We start from the raw sequence: 18,187 nt of genomic DNA on the forward strand, positions 1-18,187 counted from the left end.
CTGCTCAGCGGGGAGCCTGCTTCCTCCTCTCTCTCTGCCTGCCTCTCTACCTACTTGTGGTCTCTGTCTGTAAAATAAATAAATAAAATCTTTAAAAAAAAAAAAAAGAATTAAATCTTATCTTGACTTTGATATAAAGATAATTGATTTCTGAGCCGATGATAATTTCAGAGTTTTGACTTCTGCATGGATACCTGAGGAGTGTTTTAAGTCAAGAACTTTGAATACTTTGAATACTTTGAATACAGTATATTTTTTATATACAGGACATTCGGATTAAGATTTTTTACTTTATTTTTGAAATTAAAGTTAGATTGAGATGAATAAATAAACCATATAAGTAAAAGGTTTTGATCATAACAGTAAAGTGTTAAGTTTTTTTAAATTAACCATTTACCTAAACATTTGAAATATGTAACATTTTAACATCATGCTGCTTTTATAGCATGTGGCAAAGCAAAGGTATGATTTTTTGATAATCCTAAAATTTTACTCTGTGTCTTGCTTTTATTTGCTAAAATGGTTTTTAATAGCAGAGTTTTTAAAACAGATTTGGCATTAATTTAGTTCTTACCATAAAGCACCACAGAGATGCTGTGTATTCCCAATCACAGGTAGTTAGTGATGCTGAATTAAAGGGAAGTAAGGTTTGACTGTTTATTTAAAAGGCATTTAAGAGTCCACCTAAAAATGAACTGAAAGAGAGAACACAAGCTCTTCTGTACCCCTCACTGCATTATTAATGAGCCTTTGATTTTTCAAGAAATGGTCTGGAGTCTGAACAGGCACTTCGTGTTGAATACTAATATGTGAGAAGATTTAAGTTTATATCACCTTTAAAACTTTGTGTTACATCAAATCTAAAAATGAACAATATTATCAGCTCAGTACACTGATGTATGTCTTAAGCTAGATTTTAGAATTTAATTCAGGCAAAAAAGAATTACCATTCTGAAGTTAAATTTGCTTTATTCTCCACTGGCATGAAACACACAATGCTTTAGGGAAAACTTATTTGTATCAATATGGGTATCCAGTATTTAGGACCTCAGCATTATAATATGTCTGCTATATTAATCCTCAATTTTTTGGGATTATTTTTCTTTGACTGTTGTAACATAAAAAACTTTTCTAGTAAGTAATATAGGAATAATGGGAAAAAATATTTTTTAAAATAAAAAACTTATTTATTTATTTATTTATTTATTTATTTTTCATTCACCAGTCTAGTGAATAAAGTTTAAGTTGGGGTAGCTGGAATGTTATTTTCTTTTAATCGTAATGGATTTGTTTTTATTATTAGTAGCACAGTATCCACTAACAGATTAACATCATCTATATTATCTAATAATTCTGTCAAGTAGATTAAGAACTGTTTTTTCTTACTGTCTAAACCTAAATACAGTCACACTTGCTTGTTTCTGCATATTCTTCTCTAAGATGTTTCATATAATAGAAAATGATTGATAATAAGTACTTAGGTAAAACTCAATCATTCATCAGAGCAGCAGATAACTAATGACTTTTCCCAAACATGTCTTTTCTCATAAACTAATAGATCTGTAACAGCAGAATGTATTTTTTCGAATGACTTCTCTCATGGCTTCTTTTGTATGAAGAACTAGAGATGTTTTGGGTCTGACCATGTATGAAATACTTTAAAAACCTCATGCCACTATTCAGTATTTTAAAATAGTACTTTGAACAAATTGATGAACTCTAAACAATGCATCCCCTTCTTTACGCAGAAAGGAGTTAGAGTGGTCATCATTATATTTTTTTTTTCTAGTACAGAAAACCTTTTTCTTGTTATCTATTTTCTACTTCTTATTTCTTAATTACTTTTTTGGATTCTTTTCCCCCGTTGTTCCATTTATTAAGGAGTGGGAGATGGGAAAGGTGTTGAACATGATCGTTTTATTTTGAATACTGTATCAGTGAATTTTGATACATTTGTAAGACTTTATTTTTGGGTGTAAATTGATGTTCTGTAGGAATACTTCCTAGAAAAGGTCCTGTGTGATTAAAAAAAAAAAATTAAAGTTTTAAAAAATGATTCTGTATAAGCCAGTGACCTCAATATTTTCTTGCTATTTCCTTTTTAAAATAGTTGTAGGGTTTGTGGAGCACCTGCTTTGAATTTATTGACTTCAGGGAAAAGTGTATTTGTAGTGAATGAGCTGGTCCTTAGGCTATTTTTGTGTTCTTATTGTTTTATCATACAGTCTTAGAGTAAAATACAGTGCTTAATATCATATTGTTAAGTGAGCATCACAAACTGTAGTAGACAAGAACAGGCTTCTGGTTAAAAGTATAGAATGTAGAGGTTAGGAGTGTTTTGCTGCTAATGATGTGTGGTTTTAAGTCATTAGAATGGTGATTACCTTGAATGAGGTTTAGGTATAGTAAATATCTGATTCTAAAATAACTTTAGAGGTAGGATTTGATAATAATACACATTTGGTACCATCCTAATATGGAATAGTACTTTTGTTACTACTTTAGCAAATCATTTAAAGCCTTAATGATTTCGCTTTAGAACTCTTAACTGGACCTTCATTGTGGTTCCCAGTCTGTGAAGTGGCCACCATTCTTTTGTCTCTGTTCTTAAAATTCCTTTCCTGTTTCTAAATCATTAGACCTTTTCTTCTTTATTTTTTTAAATTTCTACCTCTGAACCTATTTAAGACTTACCCACATGTTATAAATAGCCCTTTACCCCTAATTTTCTTTGTTTTTTGATATTTTACTTATGCCACACACATACTATACTGGTTGTTTATATCTTTCACTTGAATAAACATAGGTATGCCATGAAAGCCAATACATTTCCATATAGGGTGGGGAACATGGTCCAGGGTGGGTGGCTCTTTTATCGATGCATTTTGGTTATTTTCTTTTTTACCTATTGGCTTCCTGATGTTGGAGAGCAGATCTGTCCTTAGTATGCTACAGATGTTAATTGGACACATTAATGTTTTCTTCTGATGATTCATTTTAAAAGATGTTAAATGTAGTTCTTCCATCTTGATGACAATGATTAGGTATTTTGCACTTAAGATTAATAAACAATAATATAGCTGCTACTTTTCACTTTGCATCTTTTGACTAATTACAATACTAATTAATTTACTTCCTTTCTTCATTTTGCTGTAATGCACTTGGACTGCACAGATCCTTTCTCTGCTACTGTAGATGCTGTTGATGATGCCATTCCAAGCTTAAATCCTTTCCTCACAAAAAGTAGTGGTGATGTTCACCTTCCCATTTCTTCAGATGTATCCACTTTTACTACTAGGACACCTACTCATGAAATGTTTGTTGGTAAAGTACCATTTAACCTTTCTTTCCAATTAATGTTTATACTGCCTAAGTATTTTTTACATATTCATTAATTATTTTTAAGGCGCTGCAGTAATTATTTTGGATTTTATTAAATTTTAAAATAAACTAAATAACAATAATGTAGTGACATTTTTAAATTAGTATCCCTAATTTTATTTGATCCAAGTTTTTAGGAAAGAAGATTTCCTTTGAAGTTGTGGGTTGGTGTTTTTGTTTTTTGATATTTTTTTTTTTTAGTGTGTTGTTTTCCATCATAGTATAGTATGATACTCAAGCTGTCTAACATCATTTACCACATTCCCCCCCCCCATGTTTTGTTTATTAATTCAGAGAGTTGGCTATAGGGTAACATCTCTTACACTTACTAATATGTATGTACTTATATCTTTCCCTCTTTGTTTAGGAGAGAGGATGGTTATCATTCTCAGTAGCTATCTTTTTTTTTTTTGAACTGTGAATAGTACAGTTGTAGATTGTCTTAAATCCATACATACCCTCTGTCCCATTCTTAAGGGTTTCACTTTATTGTTAGCCTGGAGATAAATGACAAGTAGAAAATGAAAACAACTAAATCGCCTTTAGTTGTGGTATAAAAATCTTTAAAAAGGTAAAATTTCACTCCAGAGTTACACAAGGAAATCTAAGTTTATGAATATATAGTAACCTGAAATTAACAATTTTCAATCCTGTGAAAAGATTCTGAACACCCCTTAAAAGATGATGAAACTGCTTTTATTCACTTCAGAGAAACAACTTTTAAGGTGATGTAAATTTAAATCTGTGTTTAAAGCAGCATGCTGAAAGTCAACTGTGTACCCTAAATAGACATGTGGCCACATTCTGAACATTCTGTTCAATACATATGAGGAGGTGGAAGAGAGCTGACTAGAAAAGAGTAGTTGGAGATTTTAGGAAGTTCCAAGGCAGGTGCTGTCATTATATATAACTAGTCTCTTAGCTCCAAATTCTAAGAATTAATTGCAGGCATTCCTTCATGTCATTGTAACATATTACAAATTAAGTAAAAAGTGGTTGAAACTAAATTTCATATTTTGCTACTCTTCAGAAAATTTGTGAAGTGCTGTACCTTATTTGCTTGGTAGAAAAAGGTTACTAGAGTTAACCTTGGAATGTGGTTTTCTAATAAGTTTATATTTTCTTTATACTTATTGAATATGAACTAGCATGTATTTAGTGGGTCTGGCTTCTTGTACCATTAAGTCAGTTGCTTTAATTGGGGGTATGAAACAGCTATGTCTTTACTATTGGTCTTACAGTTTCTGTCTTTTAGGTCAGACCAGTACATGTGCTTCAGTATGTCAGTCTTCTATTCACCCTAGAGGGACATAATGCTATAGGCTATAGCTATTTCACATTGAAACAGAACCAGAGTAAAAATAGAAAAAATTCTGTTAGAGTTAATTATTACTTACGCTTTTCAAGGAAACCCTTTAACGGAATGTACTAGAAAAGAAATGTCCTTTTCCTAATGTTTTTTTAAGTTAATTTAAGGCCTTTGGGTTGGGGCAAGAGGAAGACCAAAAAGCAAAGAAAGTTAGTAAAGTTGATGGCCATATATGCTAAGGTGAGTAGGAGCATTTGAAAATTAAAATCCTAGAATTGGTGATTGTAAGCTTGTGAGGACCTCCAGAGAATATTTGGTCAAGTTCTCAATTCTCATCTTGGTAACAGAATTGCTACCATTTTTATGGATGGTAAATACAATCATGTGAGTCTGAGAAAAGTTAATGTCCTGAGACAACCTGGCTGATAGGAGCAAAGGCTTGAAGCAGGAGTCCAATGTCTTTGCTTTACAGAGCCCTTTCCTTATGGAAGTATTGACTTTATTTAAACTCTTATATTCTTTGAGTGTAAATAATATAAATGAAAGTATAAAGTATACTTAAAAAAATATTCATCTGTCAAGTTTTATCATTAGCAAAAACTTACTGTTTAGTACTTGCGTTTTTATAAAAGTGAGTCTAGAATGGGAAAATGTAAATCATTCATGTCAACCTAGGCCATTAGTCTAGAACAAGAATCAGCAAACTTTTTCTTAAAGGATCAGATTGTAAATACTTTTGGCTCATGAGTCCTATAGTCTCTATTGCAGCGACCAACTTTGGCATTATAGCATGAAGGTAGCCATAGTCAAAACATAAATGTGCATTTGGCTGTGTTCCAGGAAAACTTTATTCATGAAGACATGCAGCTGTAGTTTGCTAATGTCTGTCCTAAGAAGAGGCTTTATAATAAAAAGCCTTTTAATCCACATTAAAAGTTCCTGAGAAGTAAGGTTGTATAATAAAAATTCCAACAGTTTCTTATGCAGAGCATGAAAGGGCCACCCAAGGTATGTCATTCCTACAGCTGTGTTAGCCACGTTTCTGTTGCTCGGTGGCACATGTGACTAGTGTCTACCATATTAGAACAGATTTATAAAACATTTCTGTTACAAGAAAGTTTTTGGATAGTGCTTCTGTAGAACAGTGATCAGCAAACTTTTTATGTAAAGAGCCAGATAGTAAATATTTCAGACTTTACAGGATACATAAGATCTCTGTTACATATTCTTCTTTTATTTTCTTTCATTTTTAAAAAATAACCCTTTGAAAATGTAAAACCCTTCTTTAGCTCACATGGCCATATTAAAAATAGGCCTCTGGCTGTAATTTGCCAGCCTCTGTTCTGAAGGATTAAGAACGACCGAGAAAAATCAGAGAACAGCTACATAGACACCCTCTAACTCGTTCAGAGTAGGACATTGGTCTGATGATGTGAACCCCAGTGTACAAAGTAGCTTGTCCTCATTAAAGCAGTTATAAGTCAAGAAGAATGGGTTGATGATCCCAGCTATGCCATGTCTGTGACCTTGTTCAGGCCTACTTACTCATCTGTAAAAGAAGACATCAGAAGACATGTTAATATTGACTAAAAAGCCAACTGTTGCTTATTTCTCTAAGGAAATACATGTTGGTTATTTTAAAAATTCTGTTGTGAATATATTTTAAATAGAATATTTGTAATGGAGACTTAAGTGCTTTTTAAAATAAGTTGTAATGTGAAGAACACTAAGAGCTTGGACTCTTCTGTCTTTGTTTTGTTTGTTCATTTGTTTTTTAATTATTCCATTCCACTCTTAACTGTTCCTCCTCATTTTTCTCTTCCTTTTTTTCTGTCTCCCTCTCCCCCGCCCCCCATGTATGCCTTGTCAGATTCTTTTTGTGGCACTCAAGCTTATCCTAATACTACCCTTATGTGCCATGAGCCTTCTACCGTAGCTGGTTTATTTGGAGGTAGGTAATGATATCTCTAAAGCTTATCAATTTATTTATGCAGGAGGGAGTTCTTTGTTTTCTTTAAAATGAGGGTTTTGTTTTGTTTTGTTTTGTTTTTTTTAATTTGGCTAAGAAAAAATATACTTGCTTTTGAGGAACAGATAATTTTTTCCCTAATTTTGCTTGTCTTAATTAAACACAGGATTGTTTTGTGAGTGGATGCTTGTCATCTCCCTACTTTAATCTGTACTCAAAAGGTTCACATTTTCAGAGAAGCTTATAACATTTTATTATTACAAGCTTATGGAATTTAAAGCTCTTTGTATAGTGATAGAACACTAAATAATTTTTGATTTAAACAGTTGTGGCACAGATGTAGGGAGATTCTTCTGGAAATAGGCGTGCTTTGCCAGCACTATGCAAAGGCAGAAGAAACCGGGAACAGTTTCCAGAGAGGCATGGCCATTTTGATACTCATTTCTGTCTTTCCAAACATGTTCTAGGCCAGTGCAGTGATAATGAAACCCCAAATTCCAGCTTATTTTATTTTTTTCTTCTTGGTGCATAAGAGTTGATTACCTTAGTTCAGTTGGGATTGAAAAGTGGGTTTGACACAAGTGACGAATGAGGCTCTTGACTGGCAGACTTGGGCGTGATTAAAAAGATTTAAAAATGGAAATTATGAGGACATTTGATGGAAAGTATATGTTTAGAATTCAGTGAATTTGCATTTGAATTCCTTTTTGAATTCCAGTTCTACGTCCTTACCTGTGTGACTTGAAACAAGTTATTTGACCTTTCTTAAGCGTATGAAAATTGGGATAATAATAACTTACAGGATTGTCATGAGATTTACATATATGACTGTATAAAATCTAGCGCTATGCCTGGTACGTAGAATTATCATTAAAACTACTACTGAAAACTATCTTGTGTATGTAAATCATTTTATATTTGTTATTATTTAATCATCAGATACAGCCTTGAACACTTTTTTCATTGCTTTTAGACTTTATTAAAACTGCTATGGTTGTTCACTTTTTTGGCCCAGCATTTGCTGTGAGAAGCTCAAGAAGTTCATACAACGTTAATAGCAAATAAATATAATTACTATAGCTGTAATAATACAATTTTCTCTTTCTGCCTACTAGTTTATATAAAATGAAATACTTGGGATAAGCTGAAAACCGCTAAAAGATTCTGAAATCACATAATCTGAGGTTTAAGTCTTGGTTTTGCTACTTAATAAAAATAAATCTTTGACCTTGAATAACATTGTTTAAGCTCTTTGTTTCCTCATCTGTAAAATGAGGATAATAATGACTATCTCATAGGGTTATTGTGAAGTTTAAATAATACACTGTTTATAAAGCTCTTGCATTAGTGTTTCATAGAGTTTAGTAAATAGTAGAAGTTACTTTCACAGAAAGTATGAGATCTAATTTATTATGGAACTACCTCTAAAATCCCTTAACAAAACGGTGTGTTTTTCTGGACGGTATTCGGAATGCCTTTCTGTCCCCAAAGCTTATTCATCTTGTACCATGCAGTTAATTTATTATCGTCCTCCTGATATTTGCTCTGCCAGGCAGTGATTTCTAAATGTTGATCTATGAATTATTGATGGTCAGTGGTAGAGTTTTCACTGGGCCTTGGTGAAGTGAAAGAGTAGGCAGTTCAGTGTCATGATTATTTTATACAGTTAACCTTAACTCAGAACTTGTTCATCTTTTTTTTTTTTTTGGTCTCTGGATTTTTCTTTTGAGATGGTGATAGTAGTTTTTAATCTTTGTTTTAAGTAACTTTTAAAAATTAAATCCTGGGAAGCCTTGGTGGCTTCGGCTCAGGTCATGATCCCAGAGCCTGGGATGGAGTCTGGCATGGGGCTCCTCACTCATCAGGGAGGCTGCTTCTCCCTTTGCCTGCTCTGCCTGCTCTGCCTGCTATTCCCCCTGCTTGTGTGAGTGTGCATGCTCTCTATCTGATTAAAAAAAAAAAAAAAAAATTTTTTTTTAAAACCCTAACAGTCTCCCAAAAAATGACTTGGGATAAAAGGCCATTAAGTTGATAATGTTCATTGAAATGAAAACGTAGAACTCTTACCTTGAGGATGTGTTACTACTTAAAATATTGTTACTTTGAAATACATTGCTTGCTTCCCTAGGAGCCAATCAGATATTACAATTTATAAAAAATTTCTTTTTACTTTTTGCATACCTAGAGACGTTTTTAAATTTGAGGTGCTAGCTCTGGGTTACTTTATATCCTCTCAAACTTTTTACACTTTTAGGTGGTAGTCTTGTAATTGCACAGACTGATGCCCCTAGGGACCATAGTAAATGGCTCCTCTCTTTAAAGAAAGTAATAAATGGATTACTGTAGAAGATAGGTTTATCTCTGATATTAACCGGATTCTAGAAAGGTGGGATAAAAGAGGAGAAAACGGGAATTTGATATGCTATCCTAGTTATAAATTATTCTTGTGTGTATTTCCTAAACTTTGGAGACCTAGCCAGCGTACTGTTTCCAGAATCACTTAAAGAACAATTTGTGTATTTCTTACACTGATGGTTCTATGGGCACAAAATTAAGCACAGTAGGTTTTTGTCTTTCTTGAGTAGATGCATAAGTTCTCATAGAGAAGAACCAGTGAGAGCCCATGGTGTAATTCTTAAACAGCTTGTACACTTTAAAATGTTGTTAGGGGCACCTGGGTGGCTCAGTCAGTTAAGCATCTTCCTTTGGCTCAGGTCAGGATCCCAGAGTCCTAGAATCGAGCCCTGCATCAAGCTCCCTACTATGCGGGCAGCCTGCTTCCCCCTCTCCTTCTGTCTGCTGCTCTCCCTCCTTGTGCTTCTTTCTCTCTCTCTCTCTGTCAAATGAATAAATAAAATCTTTTTTAAAAAAATAAAATGTTATTAAACTGGTAAGTCTAGAAATCTAGAAACGTCTTGATGAATGGTCAGATTTATATACTAAATTATTTTATACTTTGATAGTGTTTGTGTTCTCATTGTATGACCATTGTGGTGGTGGTGGTGTTTTAAGATTTTATTATTTATTTGAGAGAGACAAAGAGCTTGAGAGAGCGCATGCCAGAACAGAGGGGAGGGGCAGAGGAAGAGGGAGAACAGATTCCCCACAGAGCAGGGAGCCTGATGCATGGCTCAATCCCAGGACTCTGGGATCATGACCTGAACCTAAAGCAGATGCAGATGCTTAACCAACTAAGCCACCCAGGTTCCCCTGACCATTGTTTTTAAGAGTGGTTTAAGAAGTAATTATGGAATAAGAACTTTTTTTTTAAAGATTTATTTATTTGAGAGAGTGTACACAGCGTGCATGCAGAAGCAGAGGAAGAGGCAGAGCCAGAGGCAGAGGGAGGGAGAATCCCAAGCACACTCTCCCCGGTGAGGGCAGAGCCTGGACTCCGGCTTGATCCTAGGTCCCTGAGATGGTGATTTGAACTGAAACCAAGAGTCAGCAGCTTAACCAACTGAGCCACCCAGGTGCCCCTGGAATAAGAATATTTTTAAAAACTTGTGTCCTATGGAATACTCATGATAGATCTAAAGTGTTATTTTTAAAGGGGAAACCTAAGGATTAATGCATTGTAACTTTCAGAATCCTCTTCTCAAGTGAACTTAAACCATATTGCATTTAATTAATAATTTAAAGGTGGAAGGAAGGTGAGAGAAATAATGGAAGGTGAGTAGGTTGGCGGGGGGAGAGGGAAGATTCTAGGATCTAAGTAGAATCTCTAAGTAGGTATTTTTTAAAACACTATAGAATATTTACTTCATTACCGAGTGATCATTTGCATTGTGTATACATTTTACTTCATGCACAGTCCTGGAATTTTAGATGTGTTTAGTTTTTAAAAAATCATCAGTACACAAAATTAAGGTAAAAAGATAAAGATTTTACTTTTGTAATGAAACTCACTAGTTACTACTTACTAGTACAACTTCAGTTGCTCTTTTGTTTTCTTTGTCAGTAGGATGATTTTGTTACAGAAAAATGTCATCACCACAAAAAGATGGAGTAGTGTTAAGAAACATTCTGCTTGAAGGATTGGCCTTGTTTTTCATTGGGGGAATTTATTGCTTTTTCCATCCTATTGTCGTCATTATTAAGAGCTGTAAATGTAGATGTATTAAAGAATTGAGCTTTTTCCACTTTGGTTTTCCTTAGGATTCACTCCATCTCCAGTTGCACAGCCACATCCTTCGGCTGGCCTTAATGTTGACTTTGAATCTGTGTTTGGAAATAAATCTACCAACGTTATTGTAGATTCTGGGGGTAAGAAAAAATTGTTCTGTTAACATTAATATAATGTTCTCATTTAGATTCTGTGCAAGGACAGATAATAATATCTTTTGAACATATGTAAATAGATTAAACTGGGGTAAGCCAGTGAAGTTGTTTCTCTTCTCCCAGCTACTAGATGAGAAGAACTTCAAGGGATTATTAACTGTTTCCCTTTTCTTAGTGGCAATTTTGATTCTGGGAGGATTTTGTTTCTCCTAGAGCTAAATGAGATCTTCTTCACATTAGATTGGTAAATTGCTAATGGTTATGTGTAGAATGTTGTGCTTTGTAGTATTACAATTTTTAACCTTTACTGAAATGAAATTGGCTTTTTTGAAAAGTAGGAAAAATAAAACATTTGGTACCTGACTTGTTGAGACAGTTGGTGCTTAACCAGCTAGAATGTATTAAGTACCAGAGCTCTAGGGGCTTTTTGTTATTTTTAAGGATGGTTCTTTCTGTAGTATGCTTGTTCATTTGTCTTAAAATTAGGACTTATATAAATTTGTAGAGCCAGGTTTCCATTTGTTTTCATTTAGTATTTTGTTAATTTGAACTTTGTAAAGATTAAGAGTTTCCATGAAATTTATTATTCTTAGCATGGAATGACCTTTGATTTTGATTAGTAAATAAGTTCAGGTCATTTGAAGAAACATACTGAGGCGTTTTTGATTTTATAATATACAATTATACAAAAAGTAAGCAATCTTATAAAGAGCATGTATGGACTAAGAATTTTTTTTCTCTGTGCACTAGTAGGTTTATAATTACATTTTTGGATACATTTGGCTTTTTCCTTTTGAGTTTGTTTTTCTGGGAAAAAGGATATAAAGTAAATAGAGATCAGCTACTCATATTTTGTACACCACCATTTTTGGTGACCTTGTTTTTCAAATTCTCTTATCAGTCCTGGGTCATGTTACTGAGTCCTTTACTGGATTTGTTTGATTGGATTCACTTTTCTCGCTTTGGTAGAGAACCTTAAGGGATCTATTTTATTTTCATTTCTAAGCAATGTCCTAGTTTAGTAGATGGTTTAATGTCATTGGAGCATAAGGTTAGCAATTTCTTAGGTATAATTTAGGTTAACTGTTTTTAGACAGAAGAAAAGTGATAATCAAATGGTACATTTTTACTTCCTTCTAATGTTGTGGTTTACATATACCTTACATTCTCTACTCTGAAGAATGTAAAAAGGTCTACAAAATACTTATTAGATGAAACATTTTTCAGAGGAACAGAGATGTATTTTTTGTCTATATTTCCTCAGGAATAAGTGAATCTTCAGAAAATCTTGCCAGTGAGGGGGAGAATTCTATTCCATTCCCTTCTCTTTCACAACTTTGGAATAAGAATTGTTTACTCGAATGCTTCTTTCTCGTCCCCTTTACCCTTAATATAATTTTTTTTTAAGATTTTATTTATTTATTTGACAGAGATCACAAGTAGGCAGAGAGGCAGGCAGAGGATAGGGGGAAGCAGGCTCCCTGCTGAGCAGAGATTTCCCCATGTGGAGCTCGATCCCAAAACCCTAAGATCGTGACCTGAGCTGAAGGCAGAGACCCAACCCACTGAGCCACCCAGGTGCCCCAACCTTAATATAATTTTGTCATGAAATAAGACATGACAGATCTTTTCAATCAGTTCACTTTGAAATGGTGAATTTCTCACTCTTCCATTTAAAGTCATTAATTAATGTCCAACGTCGTGGAGGACTTTTCCGGCAGACGAATAAGTAGAAAAGGCAGAGATCTCCTGTAGAAAGCTAGCACCATAAAGTCCCTTACAAATCTTGTTTCATCTGTTTGTAACTTTAAGGCTTTGATGAACTAGGTGGACTTCTCAAACCAACAGTGGCCTCTCAGAACCAGAGTCTTCCTGTTGCCAAACTCCCACCTAACAAGTTAGTATCTGATGACTTGGATTCATCCTTAGCCAACCTGGTGGGCAGTAAGTATTCTTTGGATTCTTTTAATCTTCTTCACAATTAATTGTATTATAAAAATGAGTCTAGTTTTTAAATGCTTTCTTTATTTCCTGTTGTAGATCTTGGCATTGGAAATGGAACTACTAAGAAGTGAGTGTTTTATATGTATTATTTCCCCCATGTACCATTTAGAGGTTGATTTGGCTTTCATCTCAAAAATATGTGTAGACCTGTCAGATCTGCATATTAAATGCTTTTTGTTCAATCTAAGTATATAGTAAAGAAACTTTACAATTATAGACATTTAACATTCTCACTGATGTTTATTTAAAGTGATGTAAATTGGAGTCAGCCAGGTGAAAAGAAGCTAACTGGAGGATCTAACTGGCAGCCAAAGGTTGCACCAACAACTGCTTGGAATGCTGCAACAATGGTGAGTTGAAAAAGCTCACAGTAACATGACTAATTTAGGAGAGTAACATGAAAATGTTTTTAAAGTGATAGCTGTAAGTGGGAAGATTTGTTTATTGAGTTTTAGATATATAAGTAATTTTTTATTTTTTTTTTTAAGGAAGCTGATCGACTATATTTGCCAAGTATATTTTAGTAGCTAACAGTTATTTAAGGGTTACTTTGTGCCAGCCATCATTCTAATAAATAATGTGTGATTTTTTTCTTCTATAATCCTCAAATTAACTACATGTGGTGGTAACTATTACTGTCCTCACTGTGCAGATGAAATGGAGGCACAGAGTTACTACATAATATGCCTAGGATCCCAGAGTTTTTAAGTGATTGGGTGGATTTTTAGAATACAGGAAGCCTAACCGCAGAGCTTAAACTCTAATCATTACCCTCTACTTCTGATCTCAAATTTATTATGTATTTATCTAGAATATAAAATCATTAGTGTTTTTCTGATCTCACCATTGGTAAAGAAACTGTACGTGTTTGGTTTTTGTTAATGTTGTCGAATAGTTCATAGAGTTGATTTTCCTTACTTGCTATAATTATATTCTTTTTTTTTTTTTAATTTTTATAAAGATTTTATTTACTTGACAGAAAGAGAGAGATCACAAGTAGGCAGAGAGGCAGGCAGAGAGAGAGAGAGGGAAGTAGGCTCCCTGCCGAGCAGAGAGCCCGATGTGGGGCTCGATCCCAGGACCCTGAGATCATGACCTGAGCCGAAGGCAGAGGCTTTAACCCACTGAGCCACCTAGGCACCCCACTATAATTATATTCTTAAAATCCCCTAAACACTGAACCATTGCTAGGCTCACATGTACATGTGTACATATTTCCTTTAGCAATGGTTCAGGGTTCACTGATTTAGTATTGGGTTACTTTAACAACATAGGTGCAACAATAAGGAGAATTGCCTGTATGTGTATATACACACACACACACATATACCCTTTACATTCATTATTATCTCAAATCCTAAAAAATACTTTTTCTAGCAGATGCCTTTTTTTTTTTTTTTTTAACAGAAAAGAAAATGTGGTTTGTAAGAGTTAAGTGACTTACTTACCTGAGCCTGCAGCACTAAACTTGAGAATCCAGCCCTATCTAGCTGGCTCCACAGCCAGAGAGCTTCTTGCAGTAGTATACTGCATTATTCCCTGTGTTCTCCATCCCTCTGGTCATTGTTATATCAGAGCTGAAACAAGGTAGAATCTTATTTTGTTCAGCCTCAGCTGAGAATGAAGGTGTTAGGCAACAAATTTTTCACCACTCCATGCATGTCTGTCAGTGACCTTGAAAGCACCACAAACGTTAATTTTCGGGATCACAAATTTTAGCAAGTAAGCAAATTTAGAAATATAGAAGGTATGAAAAATGAGGATTAATTTATATGCCAAGTAACTAGTTAGCATCTAGTATTGAAGAAGTACTGCTAATGTTTTTAATCACCATAAGGTATGGTTGTCCCAGAGTAGCTTTATGGCTTTACCCCTGTCCTTAGCTGCTATTTCAGCAGTGCGGAAAGTTTTCCCACATTAGAGAAAACCAGTTTCTTCTCCTCCTCCTCCTCCTTCTTCTTCTTATTTTTCTTCTTCTTCTTCTTCTTTTTTTAAAGATTTTATTTATTTGACAGAGAGAGAGAGATCACAAGTAGGCAGAGAGGCAGGCAGGGGAAGCAGGCTCCCTGCTGCACAGAGAACCCGACGCAGGGCTCGATCCCAAGACCCTGAGATCATGACCTGAGCCGAAGGCAGAGGCTTAATCCACTGAGCCACCCGGGCACCCCAAACCAGTTTCTTCTTAAAGAAAAATTTAAAACAAGCTTTCTTTCTTTCTTTTTTTTTTTTTTTTTTAAAGATTTTATTTATTTACTTGTCAGAAAAAGAGAGAGAGAAAGCACACAAGCAGGCAGAGAGGCAGGCAGAGGCGGAGAGAGAGGCAGGCTCCCCGCTGAGCAAGGAGCCCGATGCGGGACTCGATCCCAGGAACCTGGGATCATGACCTGAGCCGAAGCCAGCGGCTTAACCCACTGAGCCACCCAGGCATCCCTAAAACAAGCTTTCTTAACAATATTCTGGAAATAAATAGCATTTCGATTACATAGGCTACACATTGTAGCCTTCTTGTTGTTAAAGACCACCATTATCCCTCTTATAGCCACTTTCTTGTATTAAATCACTTCCAGAGCACCACCTTGTTTTCCTGGGCTCATCTAAAAATAATGTGCTAATAAAATTTGTGACATTATATAAAGAGTTTTGTTAGGTTTAGTCTTCTTCGATGAAAAATAAAAATTTAGCCAACTTTTTTTTTTTTTAATTTAGCCACCTTTTTAAGGCAACACTTTTTCATTAATAGAGGTCACTGCCATTCTAATAAATCCTTGCATTTAATTAGCTTGTTAGGTTTTTACACATACATGTATCTTCACTATCTTGAGTCTGTTAACACTGCATTCTTGGGGAAGTTTGAATTGATAGCATCCCAATTACAAGAATAAAGTTAGGCAATTTCTCTTTTGTAAGTATTAAAACATCTAGAAAGCAGATTTTAGTTGAAATCCATTCCCTCTGACTCTGAATCCCAGGTTTATCTGTACTGTAACAAACTTCACTGACCAGGGGATGACAAAAGGTTAGGTTAGTGGATTTTATACTGTTTGGTGTGAATTACACATTGATAATACATGAAGACTGTTGAAAATCCAAATGCTGATATGAAAATACAATGAATATTTTATTATTTTGTATTAAATTGGTATTGACCTATATGAAATATTAGAAGTTTATAGATACCACTTGACTTAAGATTGACTACCGGAATGTAATAGGCATTTAATCAGTTAGAATTTGTATGTAAGTTGATGATATTTATGCAACTATGTCATTGTGTGTCATCTCTTAAGAATTTTCTTAAAATATTTGTATGTATGTATATAATAGCGTTTCTTTTTAATGACTAACATAGAGGGCTGGTGATGTGATTCACTACTTAGATAAACTGCTGCTTATGTCATTTCTTTACATTTCTAACCTTTTTATTAATCTATAAACACTGTCAAGGTTTTTGAACTTTTTTAAGTTAAAAAATTCATTGGTCTTTTATTAATCTGTATGATGATATTATACTACAAATTCTTTGAATTATTGCTTTCTTTTTTCCTGAGTGGTAGACATATGATGCAACCCTGTTTATGGGATGCACTGAATTTTGCAGTGTTGACACTACTGATAGATTTTGTGTTTTATGATACTTGTCATAAACTATTAGATATGTAAAGGGATTATGTTGGAGACTAAATTTCCCTTGTCAACCTTGATAGTGTTTTAGTATAGGTGTTCTTCCATTAGATACCGGAAATACAAGGGATTTTAGGTAGTTAGTGAATGTACATGTGAACTAAAATGCTCTCTGTGTTATTTTCTGTTGTGTAAGTATTTGTTCTAATCCAGTGTTATTGCATTATGTAATTGTTCTCCCTGGGAAAAACAGAATGGCATGCATTTTCCACAATACGTAAGTGACCAAAAACTAGCCTTTTTTGCAATAAATTGGCATGCTATTAACCACTGCTGTAGCAGAATCTCATAACCTTCCAGCTATTACTTTTTTCACATTCAGATTTTCAATGTGCCAGAAATTCTTTCTAGCATCTACTGATTTCATGGATGTGTTGCAGAATTGATTCTGATGGTGGCATGGGAAATACAGACTTTTTTTTTCTTGCTTAACATTCTGCCATTTGCTGCCAGATGGCTGGGTGTCTGTGTGTGTATCTGTGCTGCCACTATGCACTTGATGATTTCTGAATGAAGGGAAATGTTGATTGTTGTAATGTTGAAAATAACAATTGCATGAAATCTTACAGGCTTCCGCTGTACTTGGCAGTTTGTCTACTGCTCTTGCAGCTCTCAGTTTTTAAGTAGGGAGAGACCAATAAATCCTACATGCTCACTCAAATACTAAACTTTTAACTATTCACTTTAGTTATGCTTCATTTAACTGCTCCACGCATATGTTCAAATTGCCGTGTAATTTATTTTTTATATTTCAGCAGTGTTATTGGTCTTTCTCCTGTATTCAGTTTCAGTTTTCATTATAAGATAATGCACACACACACACACACACACACACACACACACACAGAGGGAATGTTGTTAAGACAGCAAATATATTTAAAATGATTTTGTGCTCACATTGTATATTTACAGAAAGCTTGAGGTGTAGGGTAGAAGGTGGAGGGGAACTTTAAACTTTAAAGCTAGATGGTTCTTTTAAGCGTTTAAGAATAAACAGATTTAAAAATTTCTTGCTCCAAATTGGTGCTTTGTAGAAGATTGTTTAAATAATTTACAGAGTAAATTATAAGAAGTGCTAATACACGTACTCTGTATAAAAACTGTGTGCCTCATAAAAATAGTCACACTCAGTAGTGTTTTGAAATCTTTGAGGTTCTTTGAAAAAGGTGAATTGAGGTCTTCAGAATAAGTTTTTGAAAGATCAGATTAAATGATATGGGATCTTTAACTTTTTTTTTTTTCTTGCTCAAAATACTGAAGCACCTAGGAAGACATTCATTAATACTTTTTCTGGGTAATTTTTTTTTTTTTTTAAGATTTTATTTCTTTATTTGAGAGAGAGAGAACGAGAGAGAGCAAGAGCAAGGAGGAGAGGGAGAAGAAGGCTCCCCGCCGAGCAGGGAGCCTGACCTGGTGCTCGATCCCAGGAACCCCCGGTATCATGACCTGAGCCGAAGGCAGGTGCTTAGCCAACTGAGCCACCCAGGTACCCCTGGGTAAACATTTTTTATAATAGCAATAGACCTCAAATTTTAGAATGTTCAGTATTTTTTTTTAAATCT

At 34.5% G+C, this 18,187-nt stretch overlaps 1 protein-coding gene across 10 annotated transcripts in view; it reads left to right on the forward strand.

Moving 5' to 3' along the window:
• Positions 1–18,187, forward strand: part of LOC111154411 (phosphatidylinositol binding clathrin assembly protein) — a 104,943-nt gene that overhangs the window by 65,848 nt on the left and 20,908 nt on the right. For 2 of the 10 annotated variants that reach the window (XM_022513987.1, XM_022513985.1), the window contains exons 13-16: positions 10,818–10,925; positions 12,753–12,884; positions 12,981–13,011; positions 13,195–13,294. In XM_022513987.1, coding sequence (XP_022369695.1) covers positions 10,818–10,925; positions 12,753–12,884; positions 12,981–13,011; positions 13,195–13,294 — 371 coding nt within the window. Of the gene's footprint in view, positions 1–3,174; positions 3,325–6,560; positions 6,642–10,817; positions 10,926–12,752; positions 12,885–12,980; positions 13,012–13,194; positions 13,295–16,818; positions 16,843–18,187 lie in introns of all 10 variants that reach the window. The other 8 variants (XM_022513988.1, XM_022513978.1, XM_022513980.1 and 5 more) reach the window with 8 other exon arrangements.

This window comes from Enhydra lutris, unplaced genomic scaffold (assembly GCF_002288905.1).
Source record: "Enhydra lutris kenyoni isolate GAN:26980312 unplaced genomic scaffold, ASM228890v2 scaffoldscaffold37, whole genome shotgun sequence".
Classification (NCBI taxonomy): Eukaryota; Metazoa; Chordata; class Mammalia; order Carnivora; family Mustelidae; genus Enhydra; species Enhydra lutris.